The sequence below is a fragment of the Nomascus leucogenys genome, chromosome 8 (genome assembly GCF_006542625.1).
Source record: "Nomascus leucogenys isolate Asia chromosome 8, Asia_NLE_v1, whole genome shotgun sequence".
Classification (NCBI taxonomy): domain Eukaryota; kingdom Metazoa; phylum Chordata; class Mammalia; order Primates; family Hylobatidae; genus Nomascus; species Nomascus leucogenys.
The window spans coordinates 8005760-8028170 of record NC_044388.1 but is presented as its reverse complement, the minus strand read 5'-3'; the positions used below and the strand labels follow the sequence as shown (position 1 = coordinate 8028170).

The window sequence follows — 22411 nt, the reverse complement described above, 5'->3', positions numbered from 1 at the left end:
TCACTATTGGAAAATCTGATTTACCTGTAAGCTTACAGTGTCCAGACTTTCCTCAAGGTAATCTTTTCTGTAGTTATCAAGAGCAGTTACTGTATTCTTACTGTCATAAGGGATTGAGTTCTCTACTGAGATGGTATAGCTTTATTCTAAGCAATCACAAGCTGAATGGATGCTTTTCTTTCTCAAGGTGATCCAATAAAGCTGTCATCAAGAGGAAAATGCATTTCTTGTCCTTCTTACATATTTTGAGTTTTCTGATTCTAAGTGTCCCCTGCTTCTTGTGTCAGAATTTTGTAAGGGGGCCAAGTGAGGGAAGCATAGGCCTTGAAGAGTACCGCATGGTCTAATCAAAAGCACAAGTCAGGCATATTGGACCTCTCCACTATGGCAGAGTCTGGGTAACTAAACTCACCTCTTCTGCTTGAGTAGCTGGTCCACTTTAGTGGGCTGGAAGCATCTGGCCAGTTGCCTGTGGCTACCATTTTGTATCACTGAAAGCGGGGATGTGCTATGCTAGCAGACTTGGGCCAATTAGGAATTTTATTTAAAGCTTGATATAATTAATTATATAAATTTGACCTGTTGAATTTGAGGAAGGGTTGTTTCAAAACACTAATTTTTGTACATTAAAAATAATGAGGCTGGGCACAGTGGCTCACACCTGTAATCCCAACACTTTGGGAAGCTGAGGTGGGCAGATCACTTGAGGCCAGGAATTCGAGACCATTCTGGACAACATAGTGAAACTCCATCTCTACTAAAAATACAAAAAATTAGCCGGGCATGGTGGTGGGCATCTGCAATCCCAGCTACTTGGGAGGCTGAGGCAGGAGAATCGCTTGAACCTGGGAGGTGGAGGTTTGTAGTAAGCTGAGATCGCGCCACTGCATTCCAGCCTGGGTGACAGACTGTCTTAAAAAAAAAAAAAAAAAAAAAAGTCTGCCCTCTATACCCTTAGATATATGCCCTTCCATAGATAGACATGGTTAACAATTTCTTGTGTAAACTTCCAGAAATTTCCTATGCATATTAAATCATATCTATATTAAAGTATGTATCTTGTTTATCCTTTAACAAAATAGAAATGGGAGCCATTCTACATACACATACTGTTTTATGCCCTGCTTTTTGGACTTACTGTCTTACAGCCATCTTTGTATGCTAGCACATGTAGATGTTCTTCACTCTTTTTAAAAACAATGTTGAGTAATGTTACAGCTCTTTTAGAATTTGTCTAGCAGGCTTTCCGGTTTTTGCGGGAAAGTCCCCCCCAAAAAATATTAAAAAATAAAAAATAAAAACAATATTGAGGATTTTCTAAAATTTTTTTGCTACCTCTAACAGTGCTGCAATGTAAATCCTTGTATATACATGCATCTTTGTGTAGTTCCTATCTATTGGTTAAATTTCTAGGGATAGAATTGCTGGGTCAAAAAAGTACTATCACATTATTCCTCAAATTTATATGCCAATTTAAAAACCAAGAATTTATGACAAGTACCTAATCTCTAAATTTTGAAGAATGAAATTAGGATTAAAGCTTCCATATGCACTATACATGTCTAAACTACAAAAGATACTCACTACTAATACTGGACACCCTCATTTGGCTTGCACACATAATATTTTCTTAAAATGGACCCAAAGGGAAAGAAAATCTATCACTTCAGCAGAAGAAATTAGGGCATCTCATAGGAGGAAATGCTGATTGTAGGAATTGGTTTAGAATTGGTTTCAAAAATCAGGTGAAATACTTTGCCTCATCATGATTTTATATTTGTAAAATTTAAGAAGCCATGTAAATATAAGCATTTATTTCTCTTTAAGTTTGAGCAGGGTATTTTCCTTTTATCCCTTGCAAATTAGGCCTTTTCTTAAATCTCCATATCTCTGCCTCTATGTCCATAGCAAAAATGTCCTCTGAAACCCTGATCCAGGTTCTAGGAACGTGCCATCTAACACTGATAGTGTTGGTATAATTAGAATGACTTTTTGTTAGGCAGCTGGATTTTCGATGTTTTTAAAATGCTGATCTGTCTCAACCAGATGCAATAGAAGGGGTGGCCTATGGATTATGTGTTTGTCTTCCTTTTGTTGCTGGGTCATTTATATTTAATATTTTGTTTTTCTGATAATCTTAATGAACACCTGTGTAATATATTCCACAGATTTCAATGGGACAGATGTTGCAAGATTTTGGAAAATTTCTTGGGATGTTTCTTCTTGTTTTGTTTTCTTTCACAATTGGACTGACACAACTGTATGATAAAGGATATACTTCAAAGGAGCAGAAGGACTGTGTAGGCATCTTCTGTGAACAGCAAAGCAATGATACCTTCCATTCGTGAGTGTCTTTTAAATGTTTTAGTAAATATATTTGTCTTTTTTTTTACCATCTTCTATATGAATTAGTATCTATAGAAATGGAACTTCACATTTTCTTTAAGAAATTCCTTAGTAATGTTCATAAACTTTAATAAATACTTATTTTTCATGAATCACTATAGTCATCTTTACATACAGCATCTTAAATAGTGGGTCCAAGTTATTACCTTGTCTTCCCTACTGCAGTCTATCTTAACAGATGAATTCTTGGCATTTTGTGTGTTCTTAGCATTTTGAGCAGTTCTTTGTCAGTCCCATGTATTGCAAGATGTTCAGCATCTCTGTCCTTCAGGTATTAAATGTCAGTAGCAACTCTCAGTCATTGTTACAGCCAAAAACGCTCACAGCTTCAACACTTTTTAAGAGGTCATTAGAATTGAGAATCATTAGAACTTCATGAACATTTTTTTCTCTAATGTATCATAAGGATTTGAATAACCTGTTCTGAGGTAAACAAAATACCTCCCCTCATTTTTAAATAAAACAATGGAGAAGAGGTGTGGAAGGACACATTTGTCGTGTTCTTATTATGTGTCAACTATTCTTTAGTTATTTTGTGTCATTTTATGTAAAGAATAAGATTAATGAGGCCGGGCGCCGTGGCTCACGCCTGTAATCCCAGCACTTTGGGAGGCCAAGGCGGGTGGATCATGAGGTCAGGAGATCGAGACCATCCTGGCTAACACGGTGAAACCCCGTCTCTACTAAAAATACAAAAAATTAGCCGGGCATGATGGCGGGCGCCTGTAGTCCCAGCTACTCAGGAGGCTAAAGCAGGAGAATGGCGTGAACCCGGGAGGCGGAGCCTTGCAGTGAGCCGAGATCGCGCCACCGCACTCCAGTCTGGGCGACGGAGCGAGACTCCGTCTCAAAAAAAAACAAACAAAAAAGAAAAAAAAAAAAGAATAAGATTAATGAGTATGTGTCAGTGTAGCATTTACTATATACCAGACAATGTTCTAAGTGCTGAGCAAATGAAGTATTAGTAAACAAAACTACCCTGATGAAGCTTACATTCTAGGGAGGTGATAACAGGCAATAAAAAGAGGAGTAAAATATTCATTGTGTTACACAGTGGTCAGGGCTACAAAGACAAATAAAGCATGAGCAAAAGAGTGTCTGTGTGTCAGAGTTCAGTTTTAACTAAGGAGCTAGGGAGTGCCCGAGAAGAGATGACATTCATGTGAGGATCTAAAGCTGGTGAAGGAGCAAGCCATGAAGATTTCTGGGGGAAGAGCATTTACAGAGAGAGAGAATGGCAAAGGCAAGTGTCCAGAAGTAGGAGCATGACTGATATGTTCAAGAAAAAGCCAGGCAGCCAGTGTGGATGGAATGTGTTGAATCGGAAAGGGAGTTGTAGGAAATGAAGTCAGAAAGGTAATGGGGATCATGTAGGACTCTTTTGCCCTTGTAAGGATTTTGAGTTATTGAGATTGAGAGTTATTTGAAGGTTTTGAGCAGAGGTGTGACAAAATCTAATTAGATATTAACAAATCATATAGGTTGCCCTGTTGAGAACAGACAGAAATGAAGTCAGAAAGGTAATGGGGATCATGTAGGACGTTTCTGCCCTTGCAAGGATTTTGAGTTATTGAGATTGAGAGTCATTTGAAGGTTTTGAGCAGAGGTGTGACAAAATCTAATTAGATGTTAACAAATCATATAGGCTGCCTTGTTGAGAACAGAAAGGCAGCAAGGGGTTAAACAGTTACGAATAATTTATCTTCCTTAGGGTCTCTTTGTTTAAAGTAAGGCATATCTATCTGTGGATAGAAGTCAACATCATTTTTAAATAAAGAATTGTTCATGGACTATCAGTGTTTTATTTAAATAATTTTGATATAAACAAATGATTCATTTTTGCTAATTTCTTTAATTGCCTTTTAAACAGAAATGCAATTGTCTTTACAGGTTCATTGGCACCTGCTTTGCTTTGTTCTGGTATATTTTCTCCTTAGCGCATGTGGCAATCTTTGTCACAAGATTTAGCTATGGAGAAGAACTGCAGTCCTTTGTGGGAGCTGTCATTGTTGGTACATACAATGTCGTGGTTGTGATTGTGCTTACCAAACTGCTGGTGGCAATGCTTCATAAAAGCTTTCAGTTGATAGCAGTAAGTTCATCTTTTAAAAACTTTATACTCTCCTCACACCATACTAAATGCATACAATAAATAAGATAGCCAAAGATTATAAGAATTGAAAAATAGTATTTTTAAATTAAATATAGATTTTTAAAATGTAAGTAACGTATAATAATTGCAAATGTTGAACAAAATTTTTTCTGCAAGGTGTGGAAACATCCCCCATATTTGTGTGTGTATTAATATTCTAGTTTGCTTTTTAATTTGCCATTTATATAGAATCATGAAGACAAAGAATGGAAGTTTGCTCGAGCGAAGTTATGGCTTAGCTACTTTGATGACAAATGTACATTACCTCCACCTTTCAACATCATTCCCTCACCAAAGACTATCTGCTATATGATTAGTAGCCTCAGTAAGTGGATTTGCTCTCATACATCAAAAGGCAAGGTCAAACGGCAAAACAGTTTAAAGGTAAGAAATTAGAAGCTTGAATGGCAACATAAAAGTTTTAACAATTCCTAATCTCAGATATTTCTGAAAGCATAAGTATGCAAGTTCCCTAAGGGCTGTGACTGTCTGACTTTTTTTCACTGCTATATTCCCTAATGTACGACATCGCATCCAACATAAAGCAAGGATTCAATAAATACTATTGAGAGTGAGAGGGCTCACGCTTGTAATCCCAGCACTTTGGGAGGCTGAGGCAAGCACATCACTTGAGGTCAGGAGTTTGAGACCAGCCTGGTGAAACCCCGTCTCTACTGAAAACACAAAAATTAGCCGGGTGTGTTTCTTTTGCTTTGCAGAAGCTCTTTAGTTTAATTAGATCCTATTTGTCAATTTTGGCTTTTGTTGCCATTGCTTTTGGTGTTTTAGACATGAAGTCCTTGCCCATGCCTATGTCCTGAATGGTATTGCCTAGGTTTTCTTCTAGGGTTTTTATGGTTTTAGGTCTAACACGTAAGTCTTTAATCCATCTTGAATTAACTTTTGTATAACATGTAAGGAAGGGAACCAGTTTCAGCTTTCTACATATGGCTAGCCAGTTTTCCCAGCACCATTTATTAAATAGGGAATTCTTTCCCCATTGCTTGTTTTTGTCAGGTTTGTCAAATATCAGATGGTTGCAGATATGCAGCATTACTTCTGAGGGCTCTGTTCTGTTCCATTGATCTATATCTCTGTTTTGGTACCAGTACCATGCTGTTTTGGTTACTGTAGCCTTGCAGTATAGTTTGAAGTCAGGTAGTGTGATGCCTCCAGCTTTGTTCTTTTGGCTTAGGATTGACTTGGTGATGTGGGCTCTTTTTTGGTTCCATATGAACTTTAAAGTAGATTTTTCCAATTCTGTGAAGAAAGTCATTGGTAGCTTGATGGGGATGGCATTGAATCTATAAATTACCTTGGGCAGTATGGCCATTTTCACGATACAGTGAACAGGCAACCTACAAAATAGGAGAAAATTTTCGCAACCTACTCATCTGACAAAGGGCTAATATCCAGAATCTACAATGAACTCAAACAAATTTACAAGAAAAAAACAAACAACCCCATCAAAAAGTGGGTGAAGGATATGAACAGACACTTCTCAAAAGAAAACATTTATGCAGCCAAAAAACACATGAAAAAATGCTCATCATCACTGACCATCAGAGAAATGCAAATCAAAACCACAATGAGATACCATCTCACACCAGTTAGAATGGCCATCATTAAAAAGTCAGGAAACAACAGGTGCTGGAAAGGATGTGGAGAAATCGGAACACTCTTACACTGTTGGTGGGACTGTAAACTAGTTCAACCATTGTGGAAGTCAGTGTGGCAATTCCTCAGGGATCTAGAACTAGAAATACCATTTGACCCAGCCATCCCATTACTGGGTATATACCCAAAGGACTATAAATCATGCTGCTATAAAGACACATGCACATGTATGTTTATTGCGGCACTATTCACAATAGCAAAGACTTGGAACCAACCCAAATGTCCAACAACGATAGACTGGATTAAGAAAATGTGGCACATATACACCATGGAATACTATGCAGCCATAAAAAATGACGAGTTCATGTCCTTTGTAGGGACATGGATGAAACTGGAAATCATCATTCTCAGTAAACTATTGCAAGGACAAAAAACCAAACACCGCATGTTCTCACTCATAGGTGGGAACTGAACAATGAGAACACATGGACACAGGAAGGGGAACATCACACTCCAGGGACTGTTGTGGGGTGGGGGGAGGGGGGAGGGATAGCATTAGGAGATATACCTAATGCTAAATGATGAGTTAATGGGTGCAGCACACCAACATGGCACATGTATACATATGTAACAAACCTGCACATTGTGCACATGTACCCTAAAACTTACTTAAAAGTATAATAATAATAAAATAAAAAAATTAGCCGGGTGTGGTGGCGTGTGCCTGTAGTCCCAGCTACTCAGGAGGCTGAGGCAGGAGAGTCGCTTGAACCCAGGAGGTGGAGGTTGCAGTGAGCCAGGATCACGCTACTGCACTCCAGCCTGGGTGACAGAGCGAGACTCCACCTCAAAACAAACAAACAAACAAATATATATATATATATTTGTTTGTATATATATATATATATATATATATATATATATATACACACACACACACATAATTATTAAGAATGAAAGATAGTACCGAGATTTTTTTTTTACTTTTCAGATCCCTCCAATATATAAAATTTCATCTCATAGTTTTAAAACATGGGAAATATTCGAAATACCTATTCTGTCACTGTAGCTAAAGAATGACTACTAGAATCAGCTCATATTTTTCTGGTTCTTCTTGAAAGTTATTCGATACATCAATAATTCAATATATGTTACTATAAACCAGAGGTTGGGACATTTTTTCTGTAAAGGTCCAGATGGTAAATACTTTACACTTTTCAAGCTGAGACAAAATCAGAGATAATGTAAGCAGTGATACAATAAGAGAGAAAACAAATTTTCACAAAACTTTTATTGATAAAAGTCAAAATATAACAATAACAGTAATAATTTTTTAAAAACAGGTCTACTAGTGAAAAAAATGGAATTCCTTTTGGGAGGGGATAAAATTTCACTTAACTAGAGTTTAAAATTAGTGTTACTATCAATTGATGATAAATGTTCATCTGTAAAATCTATTCTTAGCTCACAGGCTGTAAAGTCAGGATATGACCATATTTGGCTTGTGGGTTGTAGTTTGCCAATCCCTGCTATAAACTAAGGATTCCTAAGACTAATTTTTTTCAATCAAGATAAACATAAAATTAAATTCATTAAACAAATATGCAGGCTATATTTGTTTTAAACAAGTGTTGAATATTATACCATGTAGTAGCAAAACTATAGTCTAATAAAGCATTTAAAGATGTGTTTGTGTCTGTGAATATATTTTTAAACTCTACCTCATTTAAATATCATTTCTGCATATCCTTAGTATCATATTGTTGTTTTGAAGGAATGGAGAAATTTGAAACAGAAGAGAGATGAAAATTATCAAAAAGTGATGTGCTGCCTAGTGCATCGTTACTTGACTTCCATGAGACAGAAGATGCAAAGTACAGATCAGGCAACTGTGGAAAATCTAAACGAACTGCGCCAAGATCTGTCAAAATTCCGAAATGAAATAAGGGATTTACTTGGCTTTCGGACTTCTAAATATGCTATGTTTTATCCAAGAAATTAACCATTTTCTAAATCCTGAAGAGAATAATTTTCAATAACAGATCCAGAAGACTATATTGCATAACTTGCAATGAAATTAATGAGATATATATTGAAATAAAGAATTATGTAAAAGCCATTCTTTAAAATATTTATAGCATAAATATATGTTATGTAAAGTGTGTATATAGAATTAGTTTTTTAAACCTTCTGTTAGTGGCTTTTTGCAGAAGCAAAACAGATTAAGTAGATAGATTTTGTTAGCATGCTGCTTGGTTTTCTTACTTAGTGCTTTAAAATGTTTTCTTTTTATGTTTAAGAGGGGCAGTTATAAATGGACACATTGCCCAGAAGGTTTTGTAAAATGAAGACCAGCAAATGTGGGCTGATCTGCTTCATAGGATACACTTGAAATATAGAAGTTATGTTTTAAATATCTCTGTTTTAGGAGTTCACATATAGTTCAGTATTTATTGTTTAGGAGTATAATTTTATTTTATCTAAAATAATAGTCTTTTTTTTGTATTTTGTTATAATCTTAAGCAACAAAGAAAAAACCCTAATATTTGAATCTATTTATGTCTTTCAATTTAAATTCACTTCAGTTTTTGTTATTGTGATATATTTACTTTTACATGGTTATAATCACTTTATATTTTTAATGTTTTTTTCACTTAATATTTTCTATATACATTTCCATGTATTGATGTAGTTAGTCCACATTTAAATTTTTATAGAATTATATAGTTTTTCAAAAATACAGTCAGTAGATGTTTTATTTTTTAGCTATTCAATTATGTTTATAAGTTTGCATAGCTACTTCTAGACATTTGGTTGGTTTTAATTTTTTTGTATCATAATAGTCCAATTTTTTTTCAAGTTGGAGTGAATATTTATAGTTTTAAGATAGGAGACACTTTTTTATCACATGTAGTCACAACCTGTTTTGTTTTTGTAAAACATAGGAAGTCTCTTTAATGCAGTGATTTGTTTTATATTTGGACTAAGGTTCTTGAGCTTATCTCCCAAGGTACTTTCCATAATTTAACACAGCTTCTATAAAAGTGACTTCATGCTTTCTTGTGGATCATTCTTGCTGCTTAAGATGAAAAGCATTGGTTTTTTAAAATTAGAGAATAAAATATGTATTTAAATTTTTTGTGTGTTCACATAAAGGGATGTAGCTAAAATGTTTTCATAGGCTATTGTATATTCTCGCAGCATTTCCAGTTAAGAGGATATTAGGTATATAATTCTCTTCTTAACTGAATGTCAGATGGTCTTACGCCACAGGGTGCAGGTAACCCTTGGTCTGTAAGCACCACCAATCCAGGGATCATTATCTAAATAGGTTACTATTATGTTTCATCCTGCTTTTGCATTTTTATTTTTTAATTTCCAAATTTTAAGTGTTCCCTCTTTGGGGCAAATTCTTATAAAAATGTTTATCGTAAAGTTATATATTTTGTCTACGATGGGATTATGCACTTCCCAATTGGGATTTTACATCTGGATTTTTTGTCATTCTAAAAAATACCTAATTATTAAAACATTTATAGAGTGCCTACTGTATGCATGAGTCGAGTTGCTTCTGAGGTACATTTTGAATGACAGCATATTGTAAGAAAAAAGGTGAATAAAATTTGACATTAAATTATAAATGGATAGAGTCTGTTCATTGTATTACCAATTTTAAAAAGTTGAGATATACAGTAGTCCCCCTTTACCTGTAGTTTCACTTTCCATGGTTTCAGTTACCCACAGTCAATCATAATCCAAAAATATTGAATGAAAAATTCCAGAACTAATTCTTGAAGTTTTTGTTTGTTTACTTTTTAGAGACAGAAGCTCTCTTTGCCCCGGCTTACTCTGCAGTGGCATGATCATACCTCACTGCAGCCTTGAACTCCTGGGCTCAAGCAATCCTCCTGCCTCAGCCTCCCAAATTTCTGGGATTACAAGTGTGAGTCTCCATGCTCAGACAATTCTTAAGTTCTAAGTTGTTCACTGTTCTGAGTCACATGATGAAATCTCATGCCATCCTGCCTGGGCGTGAATCATCCCTTTGTTCAGCATATTCACACAGTATATACTATCCACCACTTAATCACTTAGTATCATTCTCTGTTATCAGATTGACGGTCATGGCATCCCACTGCTTGTGTAACCCTTGCTTTATGTGTAACCCTAATTTTATTTTATAATGGCCCCAAAGTGCAAGAGTTGTGACGCAGGCAATTGGAATACGTCAAAGAGAAGCTGTAGCCTGCTTCCTTTAAGTGCAAAGGTGAAAGCTCTTGACTTAAGGAACTTCAGGAAAGAGAAAAAATGTATCTATGGTAACATTTACAGTAAGAACGAATCTTTTGTCTGGGAAATTGTGAAAAAGAAAAAAATCTGTGCTAATTTTGCTGTTACACCTGAAACTGCAAAAGTTACAGCCACAGTGTGGGAAGTGCCTAGTTAAGATGGAAAAGGCGTTAAATTTGTGGGTGGACGGTATGAACAGAAACGTATTCCAGTTGACGGCAATTGGGCTCAGTAGTATCTGTGGTTTCAGGCATCCGCTGGGGTGTTGGAATATAGCCCCTGTGGATAAGGGGGGACTACTCTACCATGTTTTGAAATAATCTGTCAAAGACCTGTATGTGAACATTTATAGAAGCTGTATTCATGGTGTCAAACTAAAAAAAAAACAAATGTCCATTAACTAGTGACTGGATCAGCAAATTGTACATCCATACAATGACAATTTATTCAGCAGTAAAAAGGAATTGTATCAGTCACAATCAGAGAAACAGAGCTACTAGGATATTTGCAGGCACACATGTATGTGTGTGTATAGTGATTTGTTTACAGGGATCTGACATTACACAACTGTTGGAGTTGGTAAGCAGTCTCTGTAAGTCTCTGTTTTTTTATCTAATGCTGGAGCAGAGCTGGACGTCCACAGGGTAGGCAGGTGGGAGGAAAAGATGGATGTCAAGTGGGAGAGATCAGGGACAAGCTAAAACCCATGAAGACAGACCAAGTCCCATGTGACTCCTCACATCTCCAGCCTTATGATGTGGTACCCTGTTGGAGAAGTGTTGCCCTTTGCCACTTGCTTTTGCAAGTATGTTGCTAAACACTCACTTGGCCCAGGAATCAGAGAAGCTGAAGGAAGATCCAAGGAAAGGTGGGTCAACTGTAGGCCTGGCTGCTGCCCCACATTAGCAAAGTGAACCAGCAGATAAGTTACAGCACGTGTGAGCTGCAGAAGTGCCCGCATCAAGAACAAAATGGCTGCTGCTTCACTTCTGCTCTCCAGTCTCGCACTAAAATGTCTCTTGTAACTGGAAGCATACAAGAAAGGGAATTTTGGGAAACATAATTAGGCCTAGCCAAGTTGATACATTATAAAGCCACCACAGGAACAAACTGCTGATATATGTAATAGCATGGATGGATTTTAAAAGTAAGTGAAAGAAGCCAGTCACAAAAGGCTACAATACTTTCTGGTTCCATTTAGATGACATTCTCGAAAAGACAAAACTATAGGAACTGAAATCAGATCATTGAGTACCAGGGTCTAGTGGTCTAGGAGACGACGGACTGCACAGCTCATCAAACTGTATGCTTAAATAGAGTGAATTTTAATGTATAGAAATTATGCCTTAATAACCCAGACAAAAAAATCTAAAATACAATGCTACAACATACTAAAATAAATAAGAAAATAACAGTGGAATCTTAAAATTCATTACCACTGCCAAAGAAAGCAGTGCTTGCATCTGCAAGTTGGTAGCCCATCACTCACACAGCACAGTGGGGTACAGTAATAAATGCCAAGGTGAATAACTTCGTATTACTTTTTCAAAATTATTTTTGCTATTTAGATTCTATGATTTTTCATTTAAATTTTGGAATCTATCAATTTCTTAAAAAAAAAAAACCTTGGGATTTTTATTGGAATTGCATTGAAACTAGAGACCACTTTGGGAAGAATTGACATCTTAACAGTATTGTCTAAACTATCAGCATGATGTAGCTTCTCATTTATTTAAGTCTTCCTTAATTTCCCTGAGCAATGTTTTATAGTTTTTAGCATTGAAATCTAATAGCATTATATATTAATAACTAAAAAAATAGAATGAGATTCTACTCACATGCAATCCCAATGAAGACCAGTTTGCTTATCATTTAGTTATGTGTTCAGATTTCAAAGCTTAACATCTTTCCTTAAAGTAACTACAGGTTGTTGTTATTAATTGTTTGAAGGATACAAACCAACTGCTAATCATTGACAGTCTTTCTTTAAAAATGATAAAAGTGGAAGTGCTCTTAATCTTATTAATAAATACTTATTATCTCTTTTCTACCTGATAAACTTTGATTCCTTAGACTTCAAAATTTTTGTTTTCCTCAGAAAATACATGTATAAAATACCAAACAAATTGAAGGTATAGGTCCTGGGAGTAAACCAACTGGGTCTAGTTATTCAGATTACACTACGAAATTAGTAATAGTATCAGGAATAATCACTGCTCTGAATTTCTCATTTGTAAGTTAATTTATTAGTTTTCTGGCATCACGGCCCCATTCGTAAACAAGCTGTATTTCTGGAGGATATACTTAGAAGAATTTCCCATTACACTGCTTCTCTTCATTTGATAATTTCACATTGTTTTTTCCTATTCTGCTCTCCCTACCCCCAGACTGAAATAAATACTTCAGATATGTAACACATAAATTAGGAAAATTTTTATATACTAGTTGATGCTTTAAAAATAACCATCTTCTGTAATCCCAGCACTTTGGGAGACTGAGGCGGGTGGATCACAAGGTCAGGAGATCGAGACCATCCTGGCTAACACAGTGAAACCCCATCTCTACTAAGAATACAAAAAAATTAGCCAGGCGTGGTGGCAGGTGCCCGTAGTACCAGCTACTCGGGAGGCTGGGGCAGGAGAATGGCGTGAACCCGGAAGGCGGAGCTTACAGTGAGTCGAGATCACGCCACTGCACTCCAGCCTGGGCGACGGAGCAACACTCTGTCTCAAAAAAACATAAAAACAAAAAAAAAAAACCATCTTTAAGAGACATGATTTCTGATATAAATTAAATTATAGTAATAAAAGAGGCAAAACAGCAGGTTTGTGTGGGAGGTAAATGTATGTTTAAAAAAAAAAAAACAAAAAAACTACTATCCCAGCCAATCCAATATGTGACAAGTAAGTTCCTTTTTTTTCATCCTGCTACCAGGAATCTGGAAAATTATTTCTCCCTCTCTCTCTCCCCATTAGAAAGGTTATTTAATCCATCCTTCAATTTTAGGCAAATTTATTCTTATTGAAAGATAAAATGGGCCGGGCATGGTGGCTCACGCCTGTAATCCCAGCACTTTGGGAGGCCAAAGTGGGTGGATCACCTGAGGATGGTAGTTTGAGACCAGCGTGACCAACATGGAGAAACCCTGTCTCTACTAAAAATACAAAATTAGCCTGGTGTGGTGGTGGCGCATGCCTGTAATCCCAGCTACTCCGGAGGCTGAGGCAGGAGAATAGCTTGAACCCGGGAGGTGGAGGTTGTGGTGGGCCGAGATTGTGCCATTGCACTCCAGCCTGGGCAACAAGAGTGAAACTCCGTCTCAAAAAAAAAAAAAAAAAAAAAGATAAAATGATTGAGTGCTGTTTTAAAAATTTTAAGGAGGAAAATACACAAGCTGCCTCAGTAACTCATTCAGAAACTGAATTAATTCTGTGAGGTCATTCAGCTTCTCATTTTAAAATTCATTTCCTCCAATTTTATTTCAACGGAAAAAGCAATCACAATATTTTCTGTGTTTGCTTGAATGCAGATGTTTTCTTCTCCCATCCACCCCCACTGACCCCAGTGACAGAGTCTCACAATATTTCCCAAGCTGGAAGTACAGTGGCTATTCACAGGTGCCATCATAGCACACTACAGCCTCCAACTCCTGGGCTAAAGAGAACCTCCTACCTCAGCCTCCCAAGTAGCTGGGACTACAGGAGTGTGCTACCACACCCAGCCTCTTTCTTTTGAAAAGCTGTAAAACAAGACCAGACACAGAAGGAACAGTTCTCTCATTCTCTTTTGCATCCTCACTCTAAGTATGGTATTAATGTTGAATGGCACAAAGTTATTGAATAAAAATTTAGCCATTATCTGTTAGTGTAAATATTCTAGGAATGGCATCTAGTTTATTAAATACTCTTAACAATTGTGTGCTCCAGATCCTATTTTCTCAAACTGGATTAAAAGAAAGCTTAGATTCCCTGCTTCAACCTTCTAATTTAATACACAGGAAAACTAGCATTTTGAGTAATTTGTCCAAGTTTATATACTGACTGGAGATACTTAATTCAATTGATTTTTCCTGTCAGTCAATATATATCCAAAAGCTTTCCATTTTTGAATTAGCTTCTCATTGTAGGTTCATCTTGGTCAGCAAACAGAACTTAAGTTCCTACTTTTCTAAATAACTAATTTGTTAAAAACTTTCATGACGAGGGTCAAGCAGAGACCAGCAAGATGAGCAAGAGTTGGAGGAAGAGGATGGACAGGCAGGTAGTGAACATCATAGGAAAGGGGGAGTTAGCCTCAGAAAGTAACAGCCAGACCAGAAGGGACCAGAGTGTTTAAAGCAGACAGACTGGTGAATTTCATTTCTGTGCCACTTTCTATCCTAATCAATTTGAATACTCAGCCAGGCATGGTGGCTCATGCCTGTAATCTCAGCACTTTAGGAGGCCAAGGCAGGTGGATCACCTGAGGTCAGGAGTTCGAGACCAGCCTGGCCAACATAGTGAAACATTAGCTGGGCGTGGTGGTGTGCAGCTGTAATCCCAGCTACTCAGGAGGCTGAGGCAGGAGAATAGTTTGAACCTGGGAGGCAGAGGTTGCAGTGAGCCAAAATCATGCCACTGCACTCCAGCCTGGTCAACAGAGTGAAACTCCATGTCAAAAAAAAAAAAAAAAAAAAAAAAAAAAAATTAAATATTCAAGGATCCAGAAAACCACTTAAGACCATAAGGGATCTCAGAAAGGATCCAATTCAACTTCATGTTACAGATAAGGAAACTAAAGTTCTCCCATTGCCACACTGTGAATGAGAATCCAAGTCTTTTTCCTTTTCACCCGGGAGGCTCTTACCTGCATTATGTTACTATTAATATCAGGTTTTTTGTGTGAGATGAATTAATCAGATGTATGAAGTCTTACTTTCAGCTTGTAAATTTTCTTAATAGGTTTCTATACTTAAAAGCTTCATCTCATTGTGGAAATCTAACCCAATCTTAGTATTAGAATGCTACAGGGACATCATTCAAAGATGTTTCATTTATATCTAATCAAATTTTAGCCTTTTAAACTCAATTGTTGACTTTGTTTTTAAAAGGGAGAAGCAAATGACAAAAAAATCAAAACCAGGATTTTTAATAATAACTTTAGAATACTTCAGAACCAATTTTTATGTATATCCCAGAGCTACTCACCCAGAACACCCGATTCCATGCATTCATGGGCAATCCCACATTTGTACATCCAGAGAGCCTTTGTCAAAAAGAGGCTATTCATGGCCCAGTGCTGTGGCTCACGCCTATAATCCCAGCACTTTGGGAGGCCAAGGCAGATGGATCACCTGAGGTCAGGAGTTCAAGACCAGCCTGGCCAACATGGCGAAACCCCATCTCTACTAAAAATACAAAAATTAGCTGGGCGTGGTGGTGGGCACCTGTAATCCCAGCTACTCAGGAGGCTAAGGCAGAAGAATCGCTTGAACCCGAGGGGTGGAGGTTGCAGTGAGCCAAGATTGTGCCACTTCACTCCACCCTGGGCAAAAGAGGGAAATTTCATCTCCAAGGGGGGGAAAAAGAGGCTTTTTGTGTGCAGGGTCCTTAATCAAGGCTCTTAATTATAAAAGGAAAAAAATATTCAATGTTTTGTCCTTAGACTAGGGCTTATTTACACACCTAAGAGATAAGCATGGAAAATTTTGTATTTGAATCACCTGCAGGTTACCTTGGGTTTTCTATCTGGATAAGCATAACATCTCTCTACTGTAATAGTCTTGTTTCTCCCTTTCCAATCCTTATATCATGTATTTCATTTTCTTGCCTTACCATGCTGTCTAGATCCCTCAGTACAATTTCTAATAGATATGACAATTTCAGGCATTCTTGTCTTACCACTGATCTTAACAGAAATGCTTTCAATATTTCACCATTAAGTATAAGCTTTGCTGCAGATTTTCTTGTCAACTTAAGGATATTTTTTTCTATTCATAGTTTTCTCAGGGTTAATTTTTTGTCAGGAATAAATGTTGAATTAGATTAATGATTTTTCTGCATTATTAAAATAAAATGAACATTCTCCATCTATTGTGAATAGGGCTCAACAGTACCTTTCCCCATTCTGTTAAGAATTTGACCTTTAACTGTAGTTTAGGTTACCTAGTAATCTGATAATACAGTATGTCAGCTATGTTGCTAGGCATACTTGCTTATGGTAAAAATGAGCCCTGATAGGTAAACTGCATCTGGATTGGGAGGAATGATCCTTGAACTACGAATACCTGATGGTGAGACATCGGCTGCGCTTTCCTGAGTGCCTAACTCTTAAGAACTCGGCACGTCATCTGTGAGGAGTCAGGACGCTGTGCTTATGGAGTTGTAAGAGATACTGGCTTCTGTGGAGATGTGACCTTTCAGCTGGTGTGTCTACACCCACTTGTGTTCACCTGACTGAATCTTTTTTTTCTCCTTGATTCTGAGACATCATCTAGGGAGGCAAAAGAAAACAGCTAATGTTTTGCTGTGTGAACTTCTGCCAGACTGCTACAAGGATTCTCACAGAAAAAGAAATTCTGACACTGTCCTGCTGTTGAACTCTCATCCCTGTGCTATATCCTTCTTAGGACATTAGTACCAAGAAAGATCCGTGGTGTTTTTAAGAGCCTGAACGTTTCATTGCACCTTAGTCTCCCTAGTTAGTATTGCGGATCTATTTATTCTGTAAAGTATGTTCATTGATTTTCTAATGTTAAATCAACCATGCATCCCTGGGATAAAGCCAACTTGATCATGATCTGTTTTATTTGCTGAATTTTGTTTGACAATGTTTTGTTTAGAGTTTTTGCACCTGTGTTCCTAGGTGGATGCAAGCAGACTGGAGATTTTCCTGGTTCCTACTGTCTCTAAAGTTTTGGTATTAAGATTATATTAATCTCATAAAAAGAATTGCTGAGTGCTCCTTCTTTATGCGTACTCTGGAATAGTTTATGTTACATTGATAGTATTTACCACTTAAATGTTTGGTAGGCCTTCCAGGTAAAGCTATCTAGGCCCCAAGTTTTATTTGAGGAAGTATTTTAAACTACAGATTAAATTTCTTTAATGATTATAGGACTATTTAGGTATTCCATTTCTACTAGAGTCAGTGTTAAGTTCTCAAAGCCCAGCTTCACCTCCCCTCCTCGGATTTTGTCCACTTTATCTAAGTTTTCAAATCTATGAGCATAAAGTGGTTCGTAGTATCTTATCATCTTTTAAGATTCTAAAAAATCTGCAGTAAAGTCCTCTTTCAATACAAAATTGGTTTATTAATCTGTTTTACTTCTTTTCTTGCTTAATTTGGTCAGAGTTTTGTCAATTATATTAGTCATTTTAAAGAACCAACATTTGGCTTTCCTTTTTTCTATTATTTAAGATGACAGCTTTATTCAATTTCTGCTCTATGCTATTTTATCCTACCTTTTAAGCGTTTTATGGTGTTTTCCTTTTACTAAGTTCCCAATTTGTATCATTCACAATTTCCACCCTTTCTTTTATAATGTAAACATGTAAGATTATAAATTTTAAAGTGTTGTTTAAGCTGCATTTCACACATTTTTAAATGCAGTTTTTCTTTTTTTTTATTTTTTTATTTTTTATTATTATACTTTAGGTTTTAGGGTACATGTGCACAATGTGCAGGTTTGTTACATATGTATCCATGTGCCATGTTGTTTTGCTGCTCCCATTAACTCATCATTTAGCATTAGGTATATCTCCTAATGCAGTCCCTCCCCCCTCCCCCAACCCCACAACAGTCCCCAGAGTGTGATGTTCCCCTTCCTGTGTCCATGAGTTCTCATTGTTCAGTTCCCACCTATGAGTGAGAACATGCAGTGTTTGGTTTTTTGTCCTTGCGATAATTTACTGAGAATGATGGTTTCCAGCTTCATCCATGTCCCTACAAAGGACATGAACTCATCATTTTTTATGGCTGCATAGTATTCCATGGTGTATATGTGCCATATTTTCTTAATCCAGTCTATCGTTGTTGGACATTTGGGTTGTACAAACAAATGGAAGAACATTCCATGCTCATGGGTTGGAAGAATCAATATCGTGAAAATGGCCATACTGCCCAAGGTAATTTATAGATTCAATGCCATCCCCATCAAGCTACCAATGACTTTCTTCACAGAATTGGAAAAAACTACTTTAAAGTTCATATGGAACCAAAAAAGAGCCCGCATCGCCAAGTCAATCCTAAGCCAAAAGAACAAAGCTGGAGGCATCATGCTACCTGACTTCAAACTGTACTACAAGGCTACAGTAACCAAAACAGCATGGTACTGGTACCACAACAGAGACATAGATCAATGGAACAGAACAGAGTCCTCAGAAATAATGCTGCATATCTACAACTATCTGATCTTTGACAAACCTGACAAAAACAAGAAATGGGGAAAGGACTCCCTATTTAATAAATGGTGCTGGGAAAACTGGCTAGCCATATGTAGAAAGCTGAAACTGGATCCCTTCCTTACCCTTATACAAAAATTCATTCAAGATGGATTAAAGACTTAAATGTTAGACCTAAAACCACTAAAATCCTACAAGAAAACCTAGGCAATACCATTCAGGACATAGGCGTGGGCAAGGACTTCATGTCTAAAACACCAAAAGCAATGGCAACAAAAGCCAAAATTGACAAATGGGATCAAATTAAACTAAAGAGCTTCTGCACAGCAAAAGAAACTACCATCAGAGTGAACAGGCAACCTACAGAATGGGAGAAAATTTTTGCAACCTACTCATCTGACAAAGGGCTAATATGAAGAATCTACAATGAACTCAAACAAATTTACAAGAAAAAAACAAACAACCCCATCAAAAAGTGGGCAAAGGACATGAACAGACACTTCTCAAAAGAAGACATTTATGCAGCCAAAAAATATATGAAAAAATGCTCATCATCACTGACCATCAGAGAACTGCAAATCAAAACCGCAGTGAGATACCATCTCACACCAGTTAGAATGGCGATCATTAAAAAGTCAGGAAACAACAGGTGCTGGAGAGGATGTGGAGAAATAGGAACACTTTTACACTGTTGGTGGGACTGTAAACTAGTTCAACCATTGTGGAAGTCAGTGTGGCGATTCCTCAGGGATCTAGAACTAGAAATACCATTTGACCCAGCCATCCCATTACTGGGTATATACCCAAAGGACTATAAATCATGCTGCTATAAAGACACATGCACACGTATGTTTATTGCGGCACTATTCACAATAGCAAAGAGTTGGAACCAACCCAAATGTAAATGCAGTTTTTCTATTGTTCAGTTTTTAATATTTTGTTTTCCATTATGGTTTCCTTTTTATCATGAGTTGAAAGTACATTTCTTAATTTCCAATTTTTTTCTTATGTTTTTTGTTGTTTACTTTTTGTTATTAATTTCTAGTTGTTTACTGTTGTTAGAGAAGGCTGTTTGATACCAGTTGTTTGAAATTTGTTGGAATTTGCTTCATGGTGCATGGCAAGTGCTGAAATTGTTCCATATGAGCTCAAAATAATGTGCCCTTGGTTCTGTTCTACCTATGTGTGTTAGGTAAATCTAGCTAATTCTGTGGTTCAACACTTCCACATTTTTAGTGTTTTCCCTTTTAAATCTGTCAATTACTGAGAGAAACATGTTAAAACCTCCCATTATGATGGTAAACTTGTCCATTTCTATTTATACTATATCAGATTTAGTTATATATTTTGAAGGATGTTATTAGCTGTGTGCAAATTTAGAATTGTTACATCTCCTTGTAACTCTCTTCATCTTGAGTAATGCCTTGAAGTATTTTTTTTCTAGTATTAATAAAACCATACCATTTTTGTTTTGGTTAATGTTTGCCTAGTGTACTGTATTTATCTTTTTCTATCCCTTTCCTCTCAACTTTTCCATGTCCTCATGTTTTAGATGTCTCTTTCAAATAGCACATAGTTGTATTTCTTTTTCTAAGCTAGACTGACCATTTTGACATATAACTTTCAGTACTTAGTTTAGGTGTTTACTGAAATTATTGATATGTTTTTATTTTTACCTTATTTTGTTGTATTTTTCCTGGTTTCACTTTCTTTAATTTCTTCTTGTTTTTTCCTCTGCTGGTTTTAAATGTTGGTGCTCTATTTATATTATTTATGTTCTATTTATATTATTATTTTATATTACCCTAGAAAAATTAATGTAAATACTTAAATTATCAAAGTCCTAAGTTAATATTTTTATCTTTCTCTCTCTCAATATGAGGTCTTTAGAATACTTAGGTCAAATATTTTTAAAAAACGTTTGCTTGCTAATTGAATTTAATTGCAAATTTTTTGTTTCCATTTATATAAAAAAATATAAATTTGTTTGCTTGAATCCATGAACTCAAGCAAAAGGTGTTTCTGATTAATATTACTTAACTCACGTTAGAACTTTCTGATTAGTGGCTGTTTAATTATAGGGCTTTTCTTTAAGGGAGTTTTTTTTTGTCATTAGTTGATACCATTTAAATAGTCCAGAAATAAATGGGAGCCTGGTAGCAGTAGTCTATTAATACATGAAAGAAAAGAAGGTAAATGTCTTCCAATTAAGGTTAACTTGCAAGTAAATAAATAACAGAATTTAAGCCTTGGGAACTTGGCAAAAATCTTAAATGTTCATTTACAGGAATTCAAAGGATGAAAATCAAGCTAGCAAGATGCTCTGAAACAGTGAGATTTATTTATAATTTTGAAATGTTTTGTGATATGTTAGTATGGTCACCTATTCATTCTTCATGTGTATTTGATTCCCCAAGTATAAATACTGAAAAACAAAAACAAAACCTTACCAACTATTCTTGAAAAATAAACAATTCCTAAAAGAGAAAATAGTATGGGATCCCAGAAGTTATGTAGTCTAACTCCCTCAAATTATAACTAAGGAAACTAAACTTCAGTCAAAATAAAGGTGTCTTAGTCCGTTCTGTGCTGCTATAACAGAATATCTGAGACTGGGTAATTTATAAAGAACAGATATTTGTTTCTTACAGTTCTGGAGGCTGGGAAGTCCAAAGTCAATGGCCCACATCTGGTGACGGCCTTCTCGCAGCATCATCCCATGGCAGAAGGCGGAAATGCAAGAGAGCACATGAACACATCAACACATGTGCATGCCCAAAAGAGAAAGAGAAGGATGGAGTGGGGACGCAGGGGGCCAAATTCATCCTTTTACCAAGGACCCATTCTCACGATAACTAACTTACTCCCGTGATAATGGCATTAATCCATTCGTGAGGGCTCTGCCTCATAAAAGAGCCCACCTCTCAACTCTGTTGCATTGAGGATTTACTTTCCAACGAATAAACTTTAGAGGATACAGTCAAACCATAGAAAAATTATTTTTTAAAAAGGAAAGAAGTTCCAAAGTAGTTGTTATTCCAGAAAGAGCAGCTTCACGATTCATCTTGATTATCTCTATGTTTTGAATAACTGAAGTAAAAGACAAACCAGTGCCACACACTGTTAACCATGAATCCCCTAAGCAGTTATAAAATACTGTGTCAGAGATGTCAACAGTATGAATAGTTTAGATTACTCTTCTCAGTTTTTACCCCACTGTGACTCAAGCCCCCACTCACCTAAAGAAGTCTTTCCGCTGGTCATGCAGAAGGTTGATACCTGCCAGCATGCTGCTTGTAATTCACCAATAGGAGATTCTATTCAGAAAGAAGAAATACTGAAATCTTTAGGATTCCCTCCTAAGTCCCAGAACATGTATTCTTGAAGGGAAGCAACTTACTTTAAGAAGGCTGGAATCAATTAGGAGTCCACAGTTACATCCTGGCTGGGCGCAGCTGGTCTGCGAAGTTCAGCTGGCTAAGAGAACTTTCTAAAAGCTGACACTGGCCAGGGAAGCCAGTAACCCACCATCATCAGGGTCTTCTAGTTCATCTACTTCCTCAAC

The 22411-nt window shown here is 36.6% G+C and overlaps 1 protein-coding gene and 1 non-coding gene across 4 annotated transcripts in view; both read left to right on the top strand.

The window, feature by feature from the left end:
- TRPC1 (transient receptor potential cation channel subfamily C member 1) overlaps positions 1-9816 on the top strand; it is an 85952-nt gene extending 76136 nt beyond the window's left edge. For all 3 annotated transcript variants that reach the window (XM_030816706.1, XM_030816707.1, XM_030816708.1), the window contains 4 exons: positions 2169-2344; positions 4297-4498; positions 4748-4942; positions 7950-9816. In XM_030816706.1, the coding sequence (XP_030672566.1) occupies positions 2169-2344; positions 4297-4498; positions 4748-4942; positions 7950-8177 (801 nt within the window). In that variant the 3' untranslated portion in view covers positions 8178-9816. The remainder of the gene's footprint in view (positions 1-2168; positions 2345-4296; positions 4499-4747; positions 4943-7949) is intronic.
- Positions 1208-1269, top strand: LOC115836479. The gene has a single exon (XR_004031557.1). It is a non-coding gene; the product is annotated as a U7 small nuclear RNA (small nuclear RNA).
- Positions 9817-22411: the final 12595 nt, after the last annotated feature.